The sequence below is a fragment of the Panthera onca genome, chromosome A1 (assembly GCF_046562875.1).
Source record: "Panthera onca isolate mPanOnc1 chromosome A1, mPanOnc1 haplotype 2, whole genome shotgun sequence".
Classification (NCBI taxonomy): Eukaryota; Metazoa; Chordata; class Mammalia; order Carnivora; family Felidae; genus Panthera; species Panthera onca.
This window is the reverse complement of record NC_138339.1, coordinates 46,415,819-46,439,134: the sequence shown is the minus strand read 5'-3', so window position 1 is coordinate 46,439,134 and position 23,316 is coordinate 46,415,819. Positions and strand designations below refer to the sequence as shown.

The 23,316-nt window shown below is 45.1% G+C and overlaps 1 protein-coding gene across 7 annotated transcripts in view; it reads right to left on the bottom strand.

The window, feature by feature from the left end:
- Window positions 1-23,316, bottom strand: part of GALNT10 (polypeptide N-acetylgalactosaminyltransferase 10) — a 222,223-nt gene that overhangs the window by 90,124 nt on the left and 108,783 nt on the right. For all 7 annotated transcript variants that reach the window (XM_060634785.3, XM_060634789.3, XM_060634790.3 and 4 more), the window contains one exon: window positions 11,154-11,320. In XM_060634785.3, the coding sequence (XP_060490768.3) occupies window positions 11,154-11,320 (167 nt within the window). The remainder of the gene's footprint in view (window positions 1-11,153; window positions 11,321-23,316) is intronic.

The following is a 23,316-nucleotide window of genomic DNA, read 5'->3' as shown; positions in this document are numbered from 1 at the left end:
TAAGTGAGATCATCAGGATTAATGAATAGCAGTTGAAATTAAATGTGGGACCATAAATCCACATGGCCTGCTCCAGGGAGGCAGTTATTTATGACAAGGCGTCCCAGAAAACAGGGGTCTGGCTGATACTGAACTGGTCTCCTCCCCCAAGGGCCACATGTGTTTGCACCTCATGCAGTCCAGACTATGCACACATTCACAGAAATCACCATCCAACTCTATCGCAAAGCATCTGTTTGTGATAGATGTCCTGCCATTCTTATAATCTGGTGTTTTCCAAGTCTAAACACCATTTCAACTCTAGCAAAATAGTATGAGATACTGGCTGAGAAAGCAAGATTATTGGGGCCTGCCCCAGAACCACTGACTTAGAATCTCTGCTGCTGGGCCCTGCTAACCTACATTTTAACAAGCTTCCCAGTTGATGCTTTCCCAGTTTGAAATTCCCAAAAATTTTTAATGCTTATTTATTTTTGAGAGACACAGAGACAGAGCACGAGTGGGGAAGGAGCAGAGAGAGAGGGGGACGCAGAATCCGAAGCAGGCTCCGGGCTCTGAGCTGTCAGCACAGAGCCCAACGTGGGGCTTGAACTCACAGACCGCGAGATCATGACCCGAGCCAAAGTCGGCCGCTCAACCCATTGAGCCACCCAGGCGCCCCTGACACGTTTCTGATTTTAACTAAGCCCAGTAGTAGGCCTTTGCGGTAGATGGGGTAGCTCAGCACCCATCACCCCACATCCCAGTTAATAGTAATAAGAACCACCACCACCATAATAGCATCATTAACAAGAACCATTTACTGAATGCCAATGCGTGCTGGGCCCTGCCAAACATATTGGCTCATGAGATGGGAGAGGATGGGGTAGAACTAGTTCGGCTCAGCTGGCACCACAGGCCAGCCCCCTGAATAAATCACCATGGCCATGGGGAAGGAACATCACTGGCCAGACGGCCCAGGGCCACCCCCATGGTATTAGTGACCAGCCGTCCTTGCAGGAGCACAGGCACAAACCATAGGTGAGGAGTACGTCACCAAACTCACTCTGTCTCTCATCTTCCCTCAGCCAGAAGGCAGGAAGAAAACAGGGTTTTTTGTCGACCACAAAGAATATTTACAGTCAACTCTGCTCAGGAACCAGGTCTATTTATAGGTCATTCTCATTCACTCATGAGTTCAAGCACCACTTCTTCTGTCTTACGGCAGCAGGGACAGGTTTTCCGGGAAAGGTCAGGTCTGGTCTTTCCTCCCACCTCGTTAAAATGAATCTGCTGGCTGTTGTGGAGATTCTGGGAAGGTAATTGTTAGTTTGAGTTTTACATTAACAGAGATTGGAGTGCACTTGTTCTTTGGAATATTCTAGATCATATATTCTGACAGCCTACAGGAAAAAAAAAAAAAAAACCTAACGGTTTCTGAGAAGACTGGGTACAAAGCATAGCTTTAGAATTCCCTCTGTATTCACCCTCACTGCACATTATTAGTAATGCCCAGTAAATCCCATGCATTAACAGGCATAGGACTGGAGGACATACAGTTGATGGTGGGCATTACTGCTTATTTTGAGACTCCTGGATGCTCATAAATACTGTGGGCATCTCTGAAGAGGTGGGCGCATATGAAGCAAACAAATAAAATTATTACTATTATTTTATTATTCTGGGAAGAATGAACATTTTGGACTTTCAAGAGAAGGACCTGCATGTACACAGCATCCAGAAAAGTTGGAAGAGGCAGTCTGAATCTGTTAATACTTTACAGGAACCAACGTGACTAAATCACATAAGGGGAAGAGATGTTACTATGGCCTTCCTACACGCTTATTTTTTTGTCTTATATAATGATGCAAAAGTGGCATTTTCGTGAGATCGCTCTACTTGAGATAGTAAAGCTAGAGACTGAAGAGAGCCAGAGGAGAAATTAAACTCGCAATGTCCATGAACACTAGATTGACTGCCGGTACTGCAATTTTCTCCTTTTAATTTCTGGAGTAAGTAAATCACAGGCAAGTGTGTGGACTGGGCCTTCTTGATCTTCAGAACTGTCAAGGATCACCTATTTTTGGCTAGGAAAACTGGTTACATTTTAAGTCCCCAATGTTTACAGCTGTGAAGGTGCTTCTGGATTCAAATCAAAACAAAACTGGCTCTGGAGTTGGGGGTCGCCTGACAAAAGACACGATCGAACTTTTCAGGGCCTGGAAGTTCTGCAAGGAAACTGGGAAGAATCCTCCAAGTATCTTTTTGCAATGAGCTCATTTTACAGCTGCCCGTGTGTCTGGTGTTCGCAGCAGGTTAGAGCCAATGCCTGCCTTTTTGGCCAATGTGCTTCATTAACGGGCTAGAACTTGTATTATTTAGAGAACTGGGCCAATATTTACAGTGAATGACAGCAGCAGAACATATCTATTAGACATAAGCATTTCTTTTTTTAATTTATTTTTCATTTAAAAAAATTTGTTTTAATGTTTTTATTTATTTTTGAGACAGAGAGAGAGAGCATGAGCAGGGGAGGGGCAGAGAGAGAGGGAGACACAGAATCCGAAGCAGGCTTCAGGCTCCAAGCTGTCTGCACAGAGCCCGACGCAGGGCTCGAGCTCACAGACCACGAGATCATGACCTAAGCTGAAGTCGGACACTTAACCGACGGAGCCACCCAGGCGCCCCAGCATTTCTTTTCTTTAAAAAACATTTTTATTTATTTATTTTTGAGAGAGAGACAGAGCACGAGTGGGGGAGGGACAGAGAGAGAGGGAGATACAGAATCTAAAGCAGGCTCCAGGCTCTGAGCTGTCAGCACGGAGCCTGATGCGGGGCCTGAACCCACGAACCGTGAAGAGCCACCCAGGCAGCCCTAGACATAAGCATTTCTTTACCTAAAAGCTCTGTTGTTATTTTTACCTAAAAGTCATTTTGCTCAGGAGCTGGGGTATGGAGAGGAGGTGAAGTTCTTGTACCCTGGTTTGCACTGTCTACTGAAGGTGAATTTTCCCTTAAGGCAAATGTTGGCCACTCAAGAGGCTTCCTATAAAATGAAATACAACATGTTTAAATCACTTACAACAGTGCCTGGTACCCAGTAAGTGCCACACAAGTACCATGCTGCATTACTATTATTGCTGGTATTGCCTGTTCCTTTCCTGGATACAGACCAAATCAGCCCTTTCAGCTCCCCAGCCATGGTGCTAAGTGTGAAGGATGTGAAAAGATTTGGTTGGTTTGAGCCAAATCAACTTAGGTACTGAGGAACCTCTTACTTTCATTTCGGCCTCAAATTTCATCTCCCTCAAGACCCTGAGTAAATAACAATTCATGTCAGCCCTAAGCCAAGGGCTTTCTGTGGTCCTCCTTCTGGAAGCCTTATTCCAAGGACCTCCAATAACCTGCTCTACTGGTTGTTGCTTCCCCCCACCCCCCCCCTCCCCCGCCATTATGTTTTCAAGGAAACACTAAAATAGTGGAAAGGGGTAGGTTTTAATCCTCACAAGAAAACCAGGAGAGCATCGGCAATTTAGCACAGTGGTGCTGTGCCAAGTTTTTAAAATGTAGAAGGCTCACCCACCTCAATAGAAACATCACCTTTCTGAAAATGTAATGCAGCTATTTTCCACTACAGAAACGATTCTTTCCCAAACATCAGTGTTTTTGATGCTTCAGATGCAATCTGAGCGATTTATTTGATTTTTTTTTTGCTATCTCTGTAAATCATTTATACAGTGCTTGATTCACAAAATCCTGTTTTTTTTAAAGATGCACAAAATATCCCATAAACATACTGACTCCTGCATCCTGTGTTCCTGCCAGATATCCACCAAAAGGTTTCTAGAGTTCCCTCATTATAAACTAATTGATATGCTGTAACAGCTCTAATCTTCTTAGGAGTCCTCTCCTTTGGATTCCAAGAGAGAGGCGTTGTAGATGTCAAAGATATTACAGGAGAAGAAAATCAAGAAGCCTGTGGATTTTCTTAGTTGTTAGACACCCTAGAGACTGACACTTAAGATGTGGGATTCTTAAGATTATGGAGCCCATCACGGGGAAGATCAATCCTTTCTGTCAAGTGGGATTACCAACCGAGACTGGCTTGGTCCCCCCCATATCTGTGGTTTCGCTTTCTCTGGTTTCAGGTACCTGCGGCCATCAGTGGTTCGGGAGGCTGGGGATTCTGATCACCTGTCAGAAGGTCAACAGTAGCCTGCCTCCACCTCACAGTGCCTACATATTCACCTCACTTCATCTCATCACGAGGCATTGTATCGTCTCACATCATCACAAGAAGCAGAGTGAGTAAGGCACGAGAGAGAGAGAGAGAGAGAGAGAGAGAGACTGTATTCACATAGCTTTTATTACAGTATATTGTTCTAGTTGTTCTATTTTATTATTAGTTGTTAATCACTTACTGTGCATGATTTATAAATTAAGCTATATCGCAGTTATATAGAAAAAAATATGGTAAACATGGAGTTTGGTACTATCCACGGTTTTAGGCATCCACTGGGGTTCTTAAGACATATCACCACAGATAAAGGGGGATTACTGTACTCTAAGGGCAGGTAAGCACTTTAGGCCACTTACCACCAATCTCTTTGAGCCTCAGTTTGGTCATCTGTAAGATGGAACTGTCTTTTCTGCCCTCATACTGTAGAGGGAACAGTGTTTTACATCTGGCGCGGTCACGGGAGGTGATGCTGGGCAGGCCAAAATACACACCATCATTCTACCTGCGTGGCCTGCTTTATCTTTTCCTCCCTGTGGTGTGCTCATTGGCATAGGCTCTGCCCTGCCAGGGAGGCTCACAGTTCCTTAGCTGCTAAGCTTGTCCCCGGGTCAGTTAGTTCAGGAAGAAAGCGGTAGGAACAGATCGATGTTGTGTTCTCTGGACCAGCCTCTCCAACAATACAGCTAATATTCTGGGGTCACTTGACTCCTGTCTCTATTTCACAGTTGAGTCAGAGAAGGAAAGATGTGACAGTCATTTTATAATGACAAGGGCAACTAATTGTAGAAAAGTTAAGTAACAGAAACCTGGATACAAAGTTAAATATGACTGGACGTCCACTACACAAAGTACAATATAAAGGCACTAAATGTAGAGGGATATTATCTAGCTATTAAAAAACAGATGAGTTAGCTCTATATCTTTTGACCCAAGGGATGTCTGTGATACATTAACAGGAATAAAAGGAGGAATGTGTACAGTATGATCCTTAAAAGGGAAAAAAAAAAAAAAAAAAGGAAAACAAAAAGCCATGTAAAGATTAGGGGTAAAGGTTTTAGCATCAGAATGCATGGTTTTAAAACAAAGCTCTGCTTCTTTGAGCTAAGCACATATTGGCTACTCACGTAACTTCCCTGTATCTCAGTTTTCTCATCTATAAAATGGGGATAGAAATACTACCTTTTTTAAGTAGGCAAAAGCGGTTTGAGATCATCTGAGCCCAGTGGTTTTCACACTGGGAAGGAGAGAACCCACGAGAGTGTTATGGTAATGAATGAGGGAATTCACTTAGCACAAAATAGGTGATCATTAAGTACTAGCTCTTGTTATTACATGCCGTTACATGTTAGTATTATTATGCAGAATGGTGTAGAGTAACACACACCAGACTATTAACATGTTACCTCAGCTGGAGTGGAACTAAAAGGGGATTGGGAGGGTATGAGAAAGAAAATGGAGATGAAGAGACACTGGAAACCAAAAAAAAAAAAAAAAAAAAAAAAAAATCTACAAATGGCACACAGGCATGTGGACAGATGCTCAACAGCACGTCATAGGGAAATGCAAATTAAAATGAGACCCTCCTACACACCTATGAGAATGGCAAAAATCCAGAACACTGACAAGACCAAATGCTGGCGAGGCTGTGGAACAAGAGCAGCCCCCGTTCACAGCTGGCGGGAATGCAGAACGGTACAGTCACTTTGGGAGAGTCTGGCAGCTTCTTACACAAGTAAACATACTCTTCCCATGGGAGTCCAGCAATTGTGTTCCTTGGTATTTACCTAAGTGAGCTAAAAACATGTCCACCCCAAAACCTGTACATGGATGTTTAAAACGGTTCATTCATAACTGCCTAAACCTTGCAAAAGCAACCAAGACGTCCTTCAGTTGAGGAGTAGATAATTAAACGGTGATATATCCTGATAGTGGAATATTAGTCTGCACCAAAAGGAAACAAGCTATAAGCCATAAAAAGCCATGGAGACACCTTAAGTGCATATTTCTGTGTGAAAGGAGCCAATCTGAAAAGGCTGCCTGGAGTATGATTCCAGTTATATTAGACATTCTGGAAAAGGCAAAACCATGGAGACAGCAAACAGTCGGTGGCTGCCAGGGGTTAGGGGGAGGGCAGGAGGAACAGGCACAGCACAGAGGAGTTTTAAGGTAGTGAAACTATTCAGTAGGACCCTCTAATGGTGGATATATGTCCATCATACATTTGTCCCACAGAATGTACAACGCCAAGAGTGAACCCCAATATACCACTATATACTTGGGGTGATGTGTCAACGTAGGTCCATCAATTGTCACGAATGTAACTCTGATGCAGGTGCAGGGCATTGATGGGGGCCAGGGGCTAGCTATGTGTGTGGTGGGGGTGGAGGGGTATATGGGAACTCTCTACTTTCAGCTTCACTTTGCAGTGAACCTAAAATTGATCTAAAAGGTAAAGTCTATTAAAAACCCGAGGGTGGGGGGAAAAAGCCTAAATGTTAATAGTAATTGCCTGCAGGTGATGAGGTTACAGATGGCTCTTTCTGGACTTTGCATATTTTCTCCTTCACTCCTAGCCTGGGCTCATGCTGTCCTCTCAGCCTCAAATACTCTTCACCCCATACCCCAGGAAGTAGTATCTACTGATCTCTTAGGATGGAGTTTAGCTAGAATTTTCTCTGGAAGTCTTTCCTGATCTTCTCTGTGCTCCACAGTACCTGGCTCTCCACCAAGGGTCACACACTCCATGGTCTTACAATGGTCTCTTACCTCGTCTGTCTGCCCATCTAGATGTGAGTCTTTGTGGAGAAGACTGTGTCAGCCCTGCTGTATCCCTAGCATCTAGCACAGCATCAGCAACAGTCAATTCATGAGTGTCGTTGAATATACGAAGATGAATTAAATCAGGACAAGTAAAGGGAAAAACAAAATAAGCAGTACAAAACTCATGGCAAAAGAACTGAAGCGATGCAGTGGAGGTGGGGAATAGCCACCCCAATGGTGGTGGGGTCCTGGAAGCAAATGAAGGCTGAGAGAGGAACAGATGTGGATGCTTAGGGGCAGGGGCAAGAGCGGTATGTTGAAATGCAGACCAGGGCAGGGCAGAATGGATTCCCTGATGTGCTCCCATGACTCGGCTGGTATAAGAGTGCATGTCAGAATTTATAAGTCCATCATAGGAAAGAGGACCTGACTCTGGCTTCACTGGTGAGGGTCTCTACTGTGTGAGCCAGTGGGTCCAGCAGTGTCTGTAATCCCCCCAGCACCACTCACTGCCAGGGACCCATCAATAGCTCTACAAACACCTGCTGAAGAATTCCTTCTAAGGGGGCGCCTGGGTGGCTCAGTTGGTTAAGCATCAGCTCGGGCTGTGATCTCTCAATAGTCAGATGGGAGCCCTGGGTCGGGCTCTGTGCTGACAGCGTGGAGCCTTCTTGGGATTCTCTCTCTCTCCCTCTTTCTCTGCCCCTCCCCAACTGGTGCACAGCCCTCTCCCTTTCTCTCTCAAAACAAAGAAAACAAACAAACAAACAAACAAAGACTTCCTTCTCCGTGTGTTTGTTTGTTCATTTACTGATTGGGAGTAGAGCTGAGGAAAATACTGTCAATGAGATCATACCAACGCCTTTCATTTCTGTACCTCATCATCCCAGGTAGCCCATCATTCATCCAAGGACAATAACCCTTTCCATTACTGCATACCCTATTTTTCTGCAAAACCAACACTATTTGAAAGTGGGCAGGAAAAGGAGAAAAGGAACAGAAAAATACAAATGAACAAAAAGGCCTCTGTCGTGTCTCCTAATAAAAAATCTGCCATCCGGGCAGTGCCGTCTGGAGGCAGGTCTGCCCCCCTCCACCCTCGTCTTTCTCTCCCACTCGTGCAAAAGCATCTCTGTGTCCTCTTAATCCTCAAGCAAAGCTCACACATTTGAAGAGCTTTTGGACACCCCTGGAAAACTGCAGCGCTCTATCTGTAGGCAAGGCCGGGATTATTGTGAGGCCAGCACCAGCCTCCAGTCTTGTCCCCGGTGCTGCCTGCACAGAGCTCTGGTTCTCATTTCAAGCATTCATCTGCTCCAATTTTGTCTCCTACTCGAGGTCTCAACCCTTAGCTGAATTACAATTAGTTGCCCTTAGGATCCTGGAGGAGACTCATTTCAGAGGAAGATGCCTTCTGCTGGGCAGCACCAATCTCGCCCGTTGTTAGCATCTCTGAATTTCAACGCTGAGAACTGCCTCTGCTCACGTGGCCCAGAGAAATCTGTCTTTCGTGATGGCCCACATTTGCCGTACTTTGGACAGGCCTCTCCATAGTTCTGAAATTGCTTCTCCCAAATCTCATTTTTAAAACAATCACTTCTGAGTAAGTTTTCTTCCAAAGCTGCCTTAAGAATTTCTTCTCAGAACACGAATGATGATTACCTTTCTGAAAAATGAAGGTTGCAAAATCTGACAGCTAATGTGTAGGACTGAGGGGCCTGAGGTAAGAGTTCTCTGGGGTGCACGCCTGATTCACTGAGACAAAGGGGCAATACTCAGGGGCCTTAATTCTCATTCTCATCTGTGAAATGGGATAGTATCTGTTCTGTTCCCTATCGTATTAGGGTCTGGCAACGGCACCACACAGGATCCATATTTTTGCTCTCTGGAGAAAGAGATGCACTTGGAAAGTGTCATTCTTATGAAATTTACCTCTTTCTCAAGACTGTCACATTCTTTTATTATTGGAGGGTGGGTGTGTCATGTTATTTTTATCACCAAGTACAACACTGAAGAAACTGGGATATTAGAGGTGCAAACCATCGTAAGTCTAGGACTGGATGTGCTTGATAATGAGCTCTTTTTAGCAACAACTCTGCTCTTTAATATGCTGGAAAAGTAATTTATTGAGAAGTGGCCTTGGGGAAAGAAAAGAGTAAAATGCACTTCTGCAGATGTTTTTCATAAACAGCTGAGCTGAGGAGGCACAGGCCTCACTGGGAGCCCCAAGACGGGACTGTTGTCCGTCTGCAACCACCAGCTGGGTGCTCTAGGTAAGCCCTCCACTGCTCTCAGCCTCGGGTTTCCCGTCTGTAAAATGAGCAGGCTCAGTTGTATCTGTGGTCATTACGCATTTTGAAGCAGTGCAGCTCCTCTTAGTGAACACCTTTTCGGGAACCAAATATAAACCGTGCCGACAGAGGGATCTGCACCCCACCTGCACCTGCACATACTGCCCACGGTGCTCCCCGAGGCACCCCTGTGCCCTTAGTGCTCTGAGACGCACAGTGAAAGCCAGTAGCCTAGATGGTCTTAAAATTCGGGGGCACCTGGGTGGCTCAGTCGGTTAAGCACCCAACTTCGCTCAGGTCATGATCTCACAGTTCGTGGGTTCGAGCCCCGTGTCGGGCTCTGTGCTGACAGCCTGGGGCCTGGAGCCTGCTTCGGATTCTGCGTCTCCCTCTCTCTGCCCCTCACCCACTCACATGCTGTCTGTCTCTCTCTCAAAAATAAACAAACATTAAAAAAAATAAAAAAAATTCTTTCTAGCTGTTCAAGGAGAAACGCTCGCTTCTAATCCAGCTGATGTTTGGTTTATTCTCCCTCTGGAAGACTAATGTCCTCGAGAGGGATCCTGCCAAGTGCTGTGGGTCTACACCCAGGACAGCTGATGCTTCAGAAAACAGGTGACAGGTTCCCGAGGCAGAGCACAAAGACACAAGGCTAGCACCAGTCACAGAAGGAACGTCTGTGTCTTCCACAGCCACATCTGTCTCCGTGGCTGAAGACAACCCTGCTACTAATGTGGCTTTATGTGGTGGGGGTGTAGCTGCCATGCATTTCCTTCCTTCCTCCCTTCTGGTTCATTCATTCACTAATTCGCAAACAGTTCTGAATCACCTGCTCTAGACTGCAAATGATCTAGTGACCTAGTGAGCAGGACTGACAACAAACAGGTCAACAAGTAGCCGTGCAACTATGCATGGAGAAGAGTGAATGGTGGTGGGGGTGGGGCACCTAACTGAAGAGGGTGTGAGAGTAGCCGCTCATGGGAAGGGCTGGGAAGAGGGTGTCCAGGCAGTGGGAACAGCATGGGTAGATACCAAGGCAGGATGGAACTTGGCCCGCCCCATGAGAGAGGGCCCAGCTGTGGCTGGTACACAGATGGCAAGAGTGAGTGAATATCACCCTTACTGCCTTATCACACCCTACTTACTTTCCCTCAGGAAAGACCACGTCAGTGAGCCCACTCAGAGCAGGCAAGTATCTCAGTCTTCTCCTCTGCAAAATGGGCTTGTTCAACACCTTCTCTAATGCACTTCTCCCTTTCGTACATCTACTCAAGAGGCCCCAAAATCAAAACATTCATATTTCCAGCCACCTCGGCAGATAGGGATGCCTGGATGTCAGAGTTCTGGCCAAAAATCTTTCCCTGGGGGGTTGGGGGGGGGGGGGAGACTTTCCTGAATAAGAAGGCAAAATCTTGAAAAAAAAAAAAAAAAAAAAAGGAGGCTTTGTTCTCTTTGCTCTTTCTGCTGCTTCTTGTCTGAAAGGCAGACTTTCCAGAGGTATAGCAGCAATTCTGCGACCATGAGGATGAGGAAGCAGGCACAGAGAAGTCTGGTTCTTTGATGACAGTCTGAGGCAGCTGTACCAATTCTGGGTCTTATTATGAAATTAGTGAATGAATGAACCCCTTTTGTGCCTAAGTTTATCAAGTTTTCTGGTATTTGCACTCCAGTACACTTCTACATTGTTACAAACAGGATAAAAACAGAACCTACTTCTGTTGTGAGATACTGTATACAGGGCCACGGTCATGGCCGGGCACAGAGCAAGCATCAGTGAACGGTGGCCCAGACATTCCTGCTGCTGAAGAAGAAAACCGGCCACCCCTTTGGCCAGTCACTCGATGGAGTGTGGGGGGCAGGAAGATGGGTGGGGTGGGCCCTACCTCGATCACTGAAGTCATCAACCAGCACGATCTCGGCGATCAGCTCTGGGGGCGAGCGGTTCAGCACGCTGTGGACGGTGCGGAGGAGGGAGGACCAGCCCTCGTTGTGGAAGGGGATGATGATGCTGGTGTTGGGGAGTGTCTCCAGGTAGCGCTTGCTGTTGCAGCTAGAGGGAGACACAGGGGACAAGGAAAGGTCAGGTTCAGCTCTCCTCTCGCCAACAGAACTCAACAATTGGCTAACTGCAAAGCCCACTCCTTTCCAGCCTTTAGGGAATGAGTGAGAGCCAGGAATACCTCAGTCACTTCAGAACCTCCTTCCACCTAGCATCCCGAAGCCTGGCCTCCAGTCCTGCACACACGGTACACAGGTATATGTATGCAAGAGCCCCCTGACTCTGTAGGAGAGCAGTTACAAACCAAAGCCAGCCAGCGCTGAGGGAGCAACATGGGGTCTGGCGCTCTCCATGTGCTAACTTGTTTAAGCCTCAACAGCCACAGGAAGGTGGCTACCCATCCTCAGGATTCCCAGTGGAAGACAGAGCTTCAGTCCAACTCTGGCCTCTCTCCCTACCCCTTGCACATTCCTCACCAGTGGAGCAGAAACCATTTAGCCATGAGTTTGGAAGAACGGACTCCGCTTCACTGGCTCGGTCCCCTCTGCTCTCCCTCCCTGGGTTCTGCTTGCACATTTTCTCCTCTGCTCTCCACCAGGCACATGGTAAGCTTGGGGTGGGAGGCCGTGCCCTGTGGGCCTTTAATATCACTGTAACACCCCCAAAGAATCAACACTGTTCCTTAGTATCATCAAATATCTAGTTGGTGCTCAAGTTTCCCTGCTCTTCTTATGTCTTTTTACAGTTACTTAAATCAGGATCACGACCAGGCCCACATGATGCCTTTAGCTGATGTGTCTTCTAAGTCTCTTTTTTTCTTTACAATGTACTTGTTGAAGAAACTGGGTCCTTTGCCCTACTGGATTTCCTACAGTCTGCATTTTGCTGCTTGGGTCGCTGTGGTGTCTCTGAACACGTTCCTCTGTCCACTCTTCCTTGGTTCCAGTACATTGGTGGTTAGATCTAGAGACGTGACCTACTTTGATGAGATATTCTGGCAACCTCTCCCTAGTGGTGTGAGCATCCCAAAGGAAAAACATACTGTCCAGTTATCTTTCCTTTTGTGATGTTGGTGGCCACCGATGACCAATGTCTAAATCCTTCATTTCACTGGAGGTTTTTAAAATGGTGATACTCTTATTCTATCATTCTTGATTTTCTAGCAGGGATACTACAGTGAAGAAAAATGACCACATCAACAATTTGTTTACCCCAAAGTACATGAAAGACATGATACATTCTTGATTATCAGTTTTTAGAATGACTCGACTCCCCAGCATCTTCCAAAGACAGCCAATTATCTGTTTTCATTAGGAGGTCATAAATGTTAACATAATATGTTTCAGTTCACTGCAAATATTATTCTTTATGGTTCCCAAATAAAACCATCATTAGCCCAAGAGAGTCTCCTCAAGTTGGCTCCTAGTCCTTTGGATATGACCCCAGAGTACTGATAACTTCCTTGCTTTCTGATAAAAGATTATAAAAGATGCTCCAGGCTTAACTTGTACATTTTCTGCCCTCACCTGGATCAGTCATTCTGCCAAGGAACCCTGGCTCCTGATTATCATCGATATCACCATTTGGATCCTGCAATACGGACACTAAGGGCCTTCATTAACTACTAGGTTGGTTATGGTTTCTACACCTTTACACTGGTCAGAGTCAAAAATATATCTTAGTAGATTCATCATGAGTTCATGCTGAAGTTTTATATTTAATATACAAGACTATGCAGTTTTACTTAAACTTAATCTTATATATTGAATCTCCTTTTTAATTGAGATATAATTCACATACCATAAAACTCAACATAAAATTCACCCTTTTGAAGTGTCTAATTCAGTACTTTTTAACATACTTCACCAAGTTGTACAACCATCACCACTATCTAATTCCAGAACATTTCTATCACCCCCAAAATAAACTTCATATTCATTAGCAGTCACTAACCATTCTCCCCTCCCCTCAGGCTTAGTAACCACTAGTTTGTTTTCTGTTTCCATGGGTTTTCCTATCCTGGACATTTTATGCAAATAGAATCATATATTATGTGGTCTTTTGTGCCTGGCTTCTTTCACTGAACATGTCTTCAAGGTTCATCCATGTTTAGCATGGATTGATACTTCATTCTTTTTATGGCTGAATAACATTTCACTGCATGGATATACCATATTTCATCTATGTATTCATCAACTGATTGAAATTTGAGTTGACTGATATTTGGCTATATGAATAACACTGGCATGAACATTCATGTACAAGTTTTTGTGTAGACATGTTTTCAGGTCTCTTGGGTATATACCAAGGAGTAGAATTGCTGGGCCATAAGGTAATTCAACGTTGAACTCTTCAAGGAACTGCCAAAATGTTTTCCAAAGTGGCAAGAACATTTTACATTCCCACCAGCAACCTATGAGGGTTCCAATTTCTCCACTTTTGTTATTGTCCATCTTTTTGATTATAGCCATCCTCATGGGTGTGAAGTGTTATCTTATTTTGGTTTGATTTGCATTTTCCTAATGACTAATGGTGTTGAGTATATTTTCATATACTTACTTGGCCATTTGTTTACCTTCTTTGGAGAAATGTCTACTATGAATATATTACCTTATGTGGCAAAAGGGACTTTGCAGATGTGGTTAAGGTTAAGAACCTTGAGATGACTTTGAGGACCCTGGATTACCCAAGGGGGTCCAATGTAACCACGAGTGTCCTTAAAGGTAGAGAACCTTTCTGGTTGGGTTGGAGAGATGAGAAGGATGGGGCAAAGAATGGAACTGTGAGAAGGACTCAATTCACCACTGCTGGCTTTGAAGACTGAAGGAGGGGCTCATAAGCTAAGGAAGGTGAGCAGCCTTTAGAAGGTGGAAACATTCCTCAGCTGATAGCCGGCAAGATAACGGGGTCTCACTCTTCATAACTAAAGTCTGTCAACAACCCAGATAAGCAAGATTCCCCCAGAACCCCCAGGAGGGAACGCAGCCTGGCCACCACCTTGATTTTCACCCAAGGAGCCCTATGTTGGACTTCGGACTTGCAGAACTGTAAGAATAACTTTGTGTCGTTTAAACTCCTACGTTTATGGTAATCTGCCATGACAACTACAGAAAACTCATACACAAGAGTCATCTTTGATACCCAGTCTGTAAACATTATTTGGAAACACTTAAAATGTAGAAGATCTCACAAAAAATCCTCATGAGTCTCATGTGGCAGCAGTGGGCTGGAGTTGACAGTGGACACCCCTCTCTATGGGGCAGGTGCTCCCAGGGCCTCCTCAGCTCCTGCTATTCCCCACAACCTTACACCAGAGCTGCGTCAGTCCCCTGCATTGTCTCCAGGACCCCTGGAGACCTTTAAAGTTGATAGCCCAGAAGTAAAAGAGGGAGCTCCACAAGGTTGGTAAGAAGTTTTTTGGAGAAAATATGTGACAATTGGGGCAAGAAACGTAACAACAAAATGTCTCCTTTCCTATGCCACTGTAATCAACTGTCCAAAGGCACCTGGGTCTCTCTAACTTACTTTGAAACATCTCAAAAAGGAAAACTGATTGACGGATGGAGAGAGGGATGGCCAGATATATGATAAAGTCAGTAGAGGAATACTAACTGCAGAATCTAGATGGTGCACATGAGCGCTCAATGTGCAACTCTTTCCGAGCTTTTCTGTAGGTTTGATAATTTTCAGAAGGAAATGTTAGGGGGAAAATGGGTCAGGGTCACAGTCCCCTTAGTTTCAGATTCTGCCTTTGCTGGAGGCACCAAGGGAAGCTGGGCGGGGGAGAGTAGGAATGAACCCCTGGTGTCTGGCAGTGAGGTCAGTTCCAGCTGTGTGGACAGGACCCCCCCCCCCCCCCCAATTCTGCCGGTCCAGTTCTGCTGGACAAGTCGGTCTCTTTCCCCTTGGGACCTCGGGACTTCCTTCACATGCCATCTTGCTCCTCCATCTGGCTGGGTTGTTTTTATCCAGGCCTCACGCAGCTCCCCTCGGGCCCTTCCCCCACCTCTAATCCCTTTGGTTATGTCAGCCAGCTTTCTCTGGGAGCAGTCTCTAACTTCATTTCATTGGCTTTCACAAATAAAGCACCTCTTCTTAAAAATCCCTTTCCCTCAACTCGGCTGGGTCCTCTGTGGCCAAGAAAAGACAGGCGATATCTAGTTTGCTACAAGTTCCTGCCTTCCATCCAATTTCACAGGAGGCTTGTTGGATTGAAGCAGGGTTGGGGGTGGTTGGTGGTAATAAGTTGCCTGGAGTCCACGGGGTGAAACATAATAGAGCTATTACCCCGTAGAGAGTCCTGGCTCTCTCAAATCCCAGGCTGGGCCCCACAGCCTGCCAGTAGACACACAAACACCAGCATATATTAAGGGCAGTAGGTAATGCTACGATTGACTAAATTTATTTCTAATTTAATTTAATCATGGAACTAAAGAATATTCAGAACTCAAATGAAAGGCTCAGCTTAGATCATAGCCTGGAACATGTACCTTTGTTAGGGGGCCTGGGGGCTACTCTTTTTCTCCCTCCTCTATCCATCCGCTCATTTAGTGACTAAATAAACACCCAACGACACTTGACTTTTGCCATGGGCACTAGTCATTAGTTTGGTTCCAGCTTAGTAGAGGCTCTTTGTTTAAATAAAAAAATTGTGTGTGGGAATGCAAGCTGGTGTAGCCACTCTGGAAAACAGTATGGAGGTTCCTCAAAAAACTAAAAATGGAACTACCCTACGACCCAGCAATTGCACTATTAGCCATCTATCCACGGGATACAGGTGTGCTGTTTCGAAGGGACACATGCACCCCCATGTTTATAGCAGCACTACCAACAATAGCCAAAGTATGGAACCAGCCCGAATGTCCATCGATGGATGAATGGATAAAGAAGATGTAGGATATATATATATATACAATGGAGTATTACTTGGCAATCAAAAAATCTTGTCATTTGCAACTACATGGATGGAACTGGAGGGTATCATGCTAAGTGAAATTAGTCAGAGAAAGACAAATATCATATGACTTCACTCATATAAGGACTTTAAGAGACAAAACAGATGAACATAAGGGAAGGGAAACAAAAATAATATAAAAACAGGGAGGGAGACAAAACAGAAGAGACTCATAAATATGAAGAACAAACTGAGCGTTACAGAGGGGTGGTAGGAGGGGGGATGGGCTAAATGGGTTAAGGGGCATTAAGGAATCTACTCCTGAAATCATTGTTGCACTATATGCTAACTAATTTGTATGTAAGTTTAAAAAAATAAAAAATAAAACAAATTAATAAAAAATATATATGGGTAAAAAATAAAAAAGGGTGTGACATGCTGGAATGAATCTCTCCAGTATCCAGCAAGAAACTTGGTTCCACAGACCTACCCAACAGCCACCTTCCTGTTGGGAGTTCATGCAAAGAGCCCCTTCTCTCCTCTTCTTATCAGGCCTCAGATCACAGCAGCAAGAGGAGGCCTGGGGATGGTGGGGAGGAAAGAGAAGGCCACCCCGTCCCCAGTGACACCCCTGTCTTAGCAGCCCTCTTTAAGACCTGTCTGCATGTTGTGTCTTGAGGGTTCAACACTGGGTGATGGGGTGTGCCCAGTTCTTTGGTGCGTGATAAACACGAAGCATCCCTTTGTCAAGTTCCTTCAGAGAGCAGCCAGAGAATGTGGTCTTTGGGAAGGGAAACTAGGGCACTGCTCCCAGTGCAAGGAGGCTGGGCTGGGCTATGACCACACAATAACAACTCTGCCTCCCCCCAGTTCATTGTGCCTGATGGTTTACAGAGCACTGTTTCTTCTCTCTCCTCTAATCTATATGCTAGATATATAGCATATCTGGGGGTACCAACCCCAGGAAGGGTGACGAACCAGAGTGCTGATCCCATTTTCCACATAAGGAAAATAGGGCCCAGACTGGTAAGTGACTTGGATCCAGGACTCATATCTAGATAGCATTTATTTATTTACTTAATTTTTTAAATGTTTATTTTTGAGAGAGAGAGAGAGAGAGAGAGAGAGAGAGAGAGAGACAAAGCACAAGCAGGGGAGGGGCAGAGAGAGAGGGAGACACAGAATCCGAAGCAGGCTCCAGGCTCTGAGCTGTCAGCACAGAGACCAATGTGGGCTCGAACTCACAAACTGTGAGATCGAGACCTGAGCCGATGTAGACGCTTAACCGACTGAGCCACCCAGAAGCCCCTAGATAGTATGTATATAAAATAATGCTTCTTTTAGCTGTTGTGACAGGTGTCACGTGATTTCTCATTGTGGTTTTAATTTGCGTTTCCCCGATGATTACTGAATGGCTAAAAGAAAACATAAGAAATAAGGGCTGGTGAGGATGTGGAGAAAAAGGAACACTTGTGCACTGTTGGTAGGAATGCAAACTGATGCAGCCACTTGGAAAATAGTATGGAGGTTCCTCAAAAAATTAAAAATAGAAATACCATATGATCCAGTAATTCCACTACTATTTCCCCAAAGAAAACAAAATCTAATTCAAAGAGATACATGCACCCCTATGTTTACTGCAGCATTATTTACAATAGCCAAACATGGAAGCAGTCCAAGTGCCCATGGATAGACAATGGAATATTACTCAGCCATAACAAAGAATTAAATCTTGCCATTTGCAATGACAGGGATGGAGCTAGAGGGTATGATGCTAAGTGAAAGCACTCAAGAAAGACAGATACCATACGACGTCACTCAGTGTGGAATTTAAGAAGCAAAACAAATGAACAAAGATAAAAAGAAACAAACAAAAGAATAGATTCTTTAACTACAGAGAACAGATCGGTGGTTACCAGGGAGGAGGTGGGTGGGGGATGGGTGAAATAAGTAAAGGGTATTAAGAGTACACTTATGAGCACTGGGTTATGTAGAGAATTGTTAAAATCATTATATTGTACACCTGAAACTAATGTAACGTTGTATGTTAATTATACTTGAATAAAAACATACCACAATGTTTTTCTTGATGACAAAAGTGATAAGGATAAAAGTCTAAAAAACACAGAAAGGCTAACAACCAACTGGTAACCACAGGAACACCCTAACACCTGGGGCTGACCTCTGCTAAACATTTAGGGAATGTCTTCCTTTGCGCTCTTCTCTGAACGTGTATTTGTTCCTATGACACGGCACATGGAAAACCCATTTGATAGCGTCCAAGTCTCTGTGGGCTCCCAGTGCAGCGTGGCCTCTGAGGTTCTTGGAAGAGCCCCACTAGGGGCAGAAAAGAGCAGAGTAGTGCCCTTGTAGGGGGTCAAAGCAGTGACATCATGGAACTTCCAGCACATCAGTCTTGATGCCCCTTGCCTCAGTATTTCTGGCTCCCAATGGCACCATAAAAGGGGCACTGTGGAGTTTCAGACCTTTAACCAAATCGAGTGAAAAACAGTCCATCCCTTGCACAGGCACGTCCATCACCACTTGGTTCACAATCCGATGAGGTCCCAACCCAACAGGGCAAAGTTTAGTTACACGTGCACAGCAGAAGGACAAAGGGGCATGGCCTGGGGTGCTCCCTGACCCACTCTGAAACGTGAAAAGAAGAGAAACAAAGTGACAGTCCATCTAGAGGGAAAGATTAAATAAACGGTGAATACTTCAAACTATGGAATACTGATAAGCAGTTAAAAATAAAGTGGAAGATGATAATGATGATAACAGAAAATATCTATTAAGGATTTCCATTATGCCAGGCAATGTTCTAAGCACTTTATATGCAGAAAGTAATTTTATTTAATTGTCACAATGCTCTTTCAAGGTAGAGACTATCATTACTCCCTTATAAAGAGGAGGAAACCAGACACAGAGAAACCAAGTAACTTGCCTAAGGCCAAACAGCCAGTAAGGGCTAGAGCCTGATTTAAACCCATCTGCCCTTTACACATATTAGTAGTTTTACACAGATAATGTAGCAATGATATTAATTATACAAGCCAAAAGAAGAATGAAGACATAAAAGACAAAAATTGAGGGAGTAGGAGTCTGATGCCCTGGCTTCTAATGTCTGCTCTGCATGCAACAATCCAAGCCCCCTCTTCTTGCTGGACCTCAGGTCCCCCTCATGCCAATAGGAAACTGCATAGATGCAGTGGGCAAGACCTAGGTGCCTGCTCTGTATTCTTTCTCCTTCTTTGGTAGTAGCATCCTGATTTTCCTTAGGAATCTTCCACCTCTCAACTCTACAGGGTTCAGGGGGAGGTCCTTGCCTTGCCTTGAGGCTGGGCGAGGGAGTCTGGCTTAGCCAATCAGAACACTGCATCTTCCCAACCACAGTGACAGTTCAGGAACAGGGCACCTATAAATCAGAGTAGATCTTTGCTGAGATAACCAGGAGAGAGAGAGAGGCTCTTTTTTGCTGAAACTGAACACGGGAGGATATAAATCTGGTCTGCCTGGGGCCACCATGTGTGTTCCCTGTCTTAAACTGAATTCAACAGAATGGAAAACAGCCAAGAGTTGGAGAGAGGTTCCTACTGGCATCATTTAGGGATTCGGATCCAGCTAGAGATGAAGCCAAGCTCTGCTCCTGGTCTTTCTAGTTACGTGAGTCAATACATTTTCTTAAGTCTGAGTTGGGTCTCTGTCACTCGTCACTAAAAGAATCCTTGCTGTTTTAACTCTAGGCCCTTTTGGTCAAATGAATCTGTTTTGGACTTAACGATGGTTTGTGACGGACAGAGGCATAAATGGTTCCCCAGGAGTTACCTCTGATCTGTAGGGGGCAGCTTCTGTCTCCCGCTGCAGAATTCATCACTGCTCATCACTGACTGGGAGAAAGGGCCTGGGCTGAGGGCTGTGGAGAGGGTGGGAGGCATTGGGACCACCGGGAGATAGCTGAGCCCATCTGTGACTGGGCAACCCCCAATTTAATACTCCCTAAAGGATTCTGAACTCTTGGGGCACAAAGACAAATCTAATATACTGGCTCTCAAGATGCACCCTCAGGGTTTAATGCTGGAGCACTAGAATATAAAAGAAAATAAGTCAAAATCAAAGAGAAGCATTTCAAAAATCTTCTCTCCAAGTCAACTTTGAATAGACCAATCCAATCATTTTGAAGGGAATTATGAAAGACATTTAATTCCCTCGCACAGGACACCATCCACAGACCAAACTGAAATACAAGTCAGTTGAATAAACCTGATGTTGTACATGCCTAAGGGAGAAAAAGTGGTCTAGGTCTGGGTTCAAGTCCTGACTCTGCCACTATACAGCTGGCAGAGGGTAGTTTTCTATCCTCACTCAGCCTCAGTTTCTTATCTATCACATGGGGATGGTAATACCATGAGACTGTTACAACTAGGCGAGACTGCACATTAAAAACAGCCACATGGAGGAAGTAGTTACCTCTGTCCTTGGAGGTGGGTAAATGTGGAAGAAAAGTCACAGCAAAGAGAATGCTCCTGATTTCAATTCTCTTGGAATCAGGGATGGATATTCCAGAGAAAGACATAGGGCTTTAGTAAGGCTTAATTAAATTAGAGTTTTGCTCTTGTAGACATGAGTCCTATTCTTGGTACCCCACACTGTAGCCAACTCATGGCTCAAAACATTCTCATTTGCTCACTCCCTCAACCATGCATGCATTCAAGAAATGTTTACTGAGCCCCTGCTATGTGACAGACACTCTGCTAAGCCCTGGGGATTACCCTAGTGAGGAACAAGTGATTGTCCCTAAGGGGATAGTGTTGAATGGGAGGCAAATAAATAAGCAGTAATAAATTATGATAATTTTTCCTACCTCCCTGCATGTGGCTGTGAGGTGAGAGCAGAACGAAAACAGCCAAGAAAGACAAAGCATGAGGGCATTAGGAGTGGTGTACCCTCACGTCCAGCTCTGCGCCTTGCCAACAGAGAGCAGGTGATTAATGGTTGCTGGGTTGAACTGGAGTTGGAAGGGCCTACTCCAACCCTTCTGTTTTCCAAGTAAGGAGGTGAGGCTTACAGAGGTTGCATGGAGATCCCAGACCACAAGGCCAGTGGATGTTGGAATGGGATCTGGCGCTGGCTCTTTAGTTAAAATACAAAAAAGAAAGCCTTTGGAAACTCTGGATGTAAAGACTAAATCTGAATCATACACAGTTTCAAGGAGCTGATGTTTGCCGTCATGTTCCAAGTGCTGCCTGTGGGCTTGGCGGGTCTGTGGGCGGCTAGACCACACAGCCTAGAGATGTGGGTCCCTGAGGGTTATGATGAACTTCAGCATATAAACTACCACTGGTAGGAATGTGGATGCTTTCAATAAGCTTGCTGATATCTGTCAACGTTTGTTCACATTTATCAGAAGTAGTTTGTATGGATGTGGAGCCAAAAAGACAAACTATTAGTTGCATAACCTTGGGCAAGTTACCAGACCTCTGTAAGCCTCAGTTTCCTCCTTTTTAAGAACGGACTTACTGGTATGAGCTGAGAAGTGAACAGGATAGGAACATCTTGGTGCTCTGTAAACACAAGGGTGCATCAAGTGCCATCTTGGTCTGAAAAGAAACATCTGTGCTGATGGTCAATCATGGTGCCTGCCTTGGCCATGCCTGAGGAAGGCTAAGAAAGGAGTACTGAGTGGGTCCCATGACCACACCTTCCCTGGACATCATGGTGCCTGGGGCAGGAGCAGAGCCCTGGCCCAAGGGCAGTCAACCCATCAACTTGCCAGTGGTCAACAGCCTAGCAAGAAATGTGCCTAAATGGGGGGCACCAGGCCAAATTCTCTTTCTCTTTCTTGGAGATACACCTTGATGTATGGAAAGGGAGTCTAAGAGTTAATGAAGAAAGCTGACACAGAACTATACAGAGAAGAGCTAAAGCCTTGTAATGATGGGATCCAGAAATGTCTATGGGTGAGGGTGTCCTAAGACAATCTAGTGTTTGGATGTGGAAAGATCTTCCCATTTCAGACACTGGGAGCCCTGGCTATGCCATGGTTCCACCTCCCCCTCCTGGAGAGCCTTGCTGGCTTTTCCCACATTCCAACTGGCTACATTCCCCTTTTCCTTTAATGCCTCTGCCTCCTTGCAGGGGACTGGCCCATTGGTTAAAGTAACTTTGCGGCCAAGGAGTCCATCCTATTCCTAAGTCCATTCTCGGGAAAGAAAAACAAAAACAAGCATCCAAAAGTTGTACTTGAGCTGAGTGAAGTGTTCTTATTTCCTCTTTATTATTTTGAAAAGAATGGGTTCTTAAGGAATTAAGATTTCTAAACTCTAGAAATAACACTAATATGGAAATCTGGACTTCCAGGTCACGGACAGGTGAGGCTGTTGGGGCACACCGTATTGTTTCATGTGATCAGCGATGCTCTATCGACACCATGCCGACTGAGCCACCATGGCATCATAAGCAGTCACCTGAAGCTCATGGTGTTCCACCACCACTGTGCTCTCTACACTATAGCAAATTGTTCTTCAGTAAATAGAAGGGTGAGTGGTGGTGGTGGTGGTGGTGGTGTGTGTGTGTGTGTGCACGTGTGTGTGTGTGTGTTTTAAGGGAATGATCATTTGAAAAAGTCCTTGTGGAGTGACTCTGTTGTGTGAAAGCTCCCAGTGTTTGTACTCTTAGATAAACAACCTTCTTTCTAGAAATGGGTGCACCATTTTAGCACTTTCTCATGGGAACTGAATCAACACGCCCTCCTCCGCCAAACAGATGATAATTTCAAGCTTTCCACTGACCAGATGGGCCTTGGGGAGTTGGGTTTGTGTGTCTTGGGGGTGGCAGAAGCCAGGATCTCTTTGGGTTGAGGAAGAAGGCCCACTACTGTTTCCAGGCCACATGCATAGCTTCCACGTGGAAAGCCAATGAGAATCACTGAATTAGGAAGGCTGGAAGGGCCCGAAGGTCACCTTGTTTGCATTCCTTATTTTACAGATGAGGAAACGGAGGCCCAGAATGGGGAGATACCTTCCTGGAGGCACAGAGTGAGATGACATACCCATATCTCAAAGAGTGGGCCTTGAGAAAGAGTACTGCCCCAAGTGGCAACTGCAGGTGTGGGGAGGGAAGTGGGGTGGGCTAGAGATCTGGATCCAAGTCC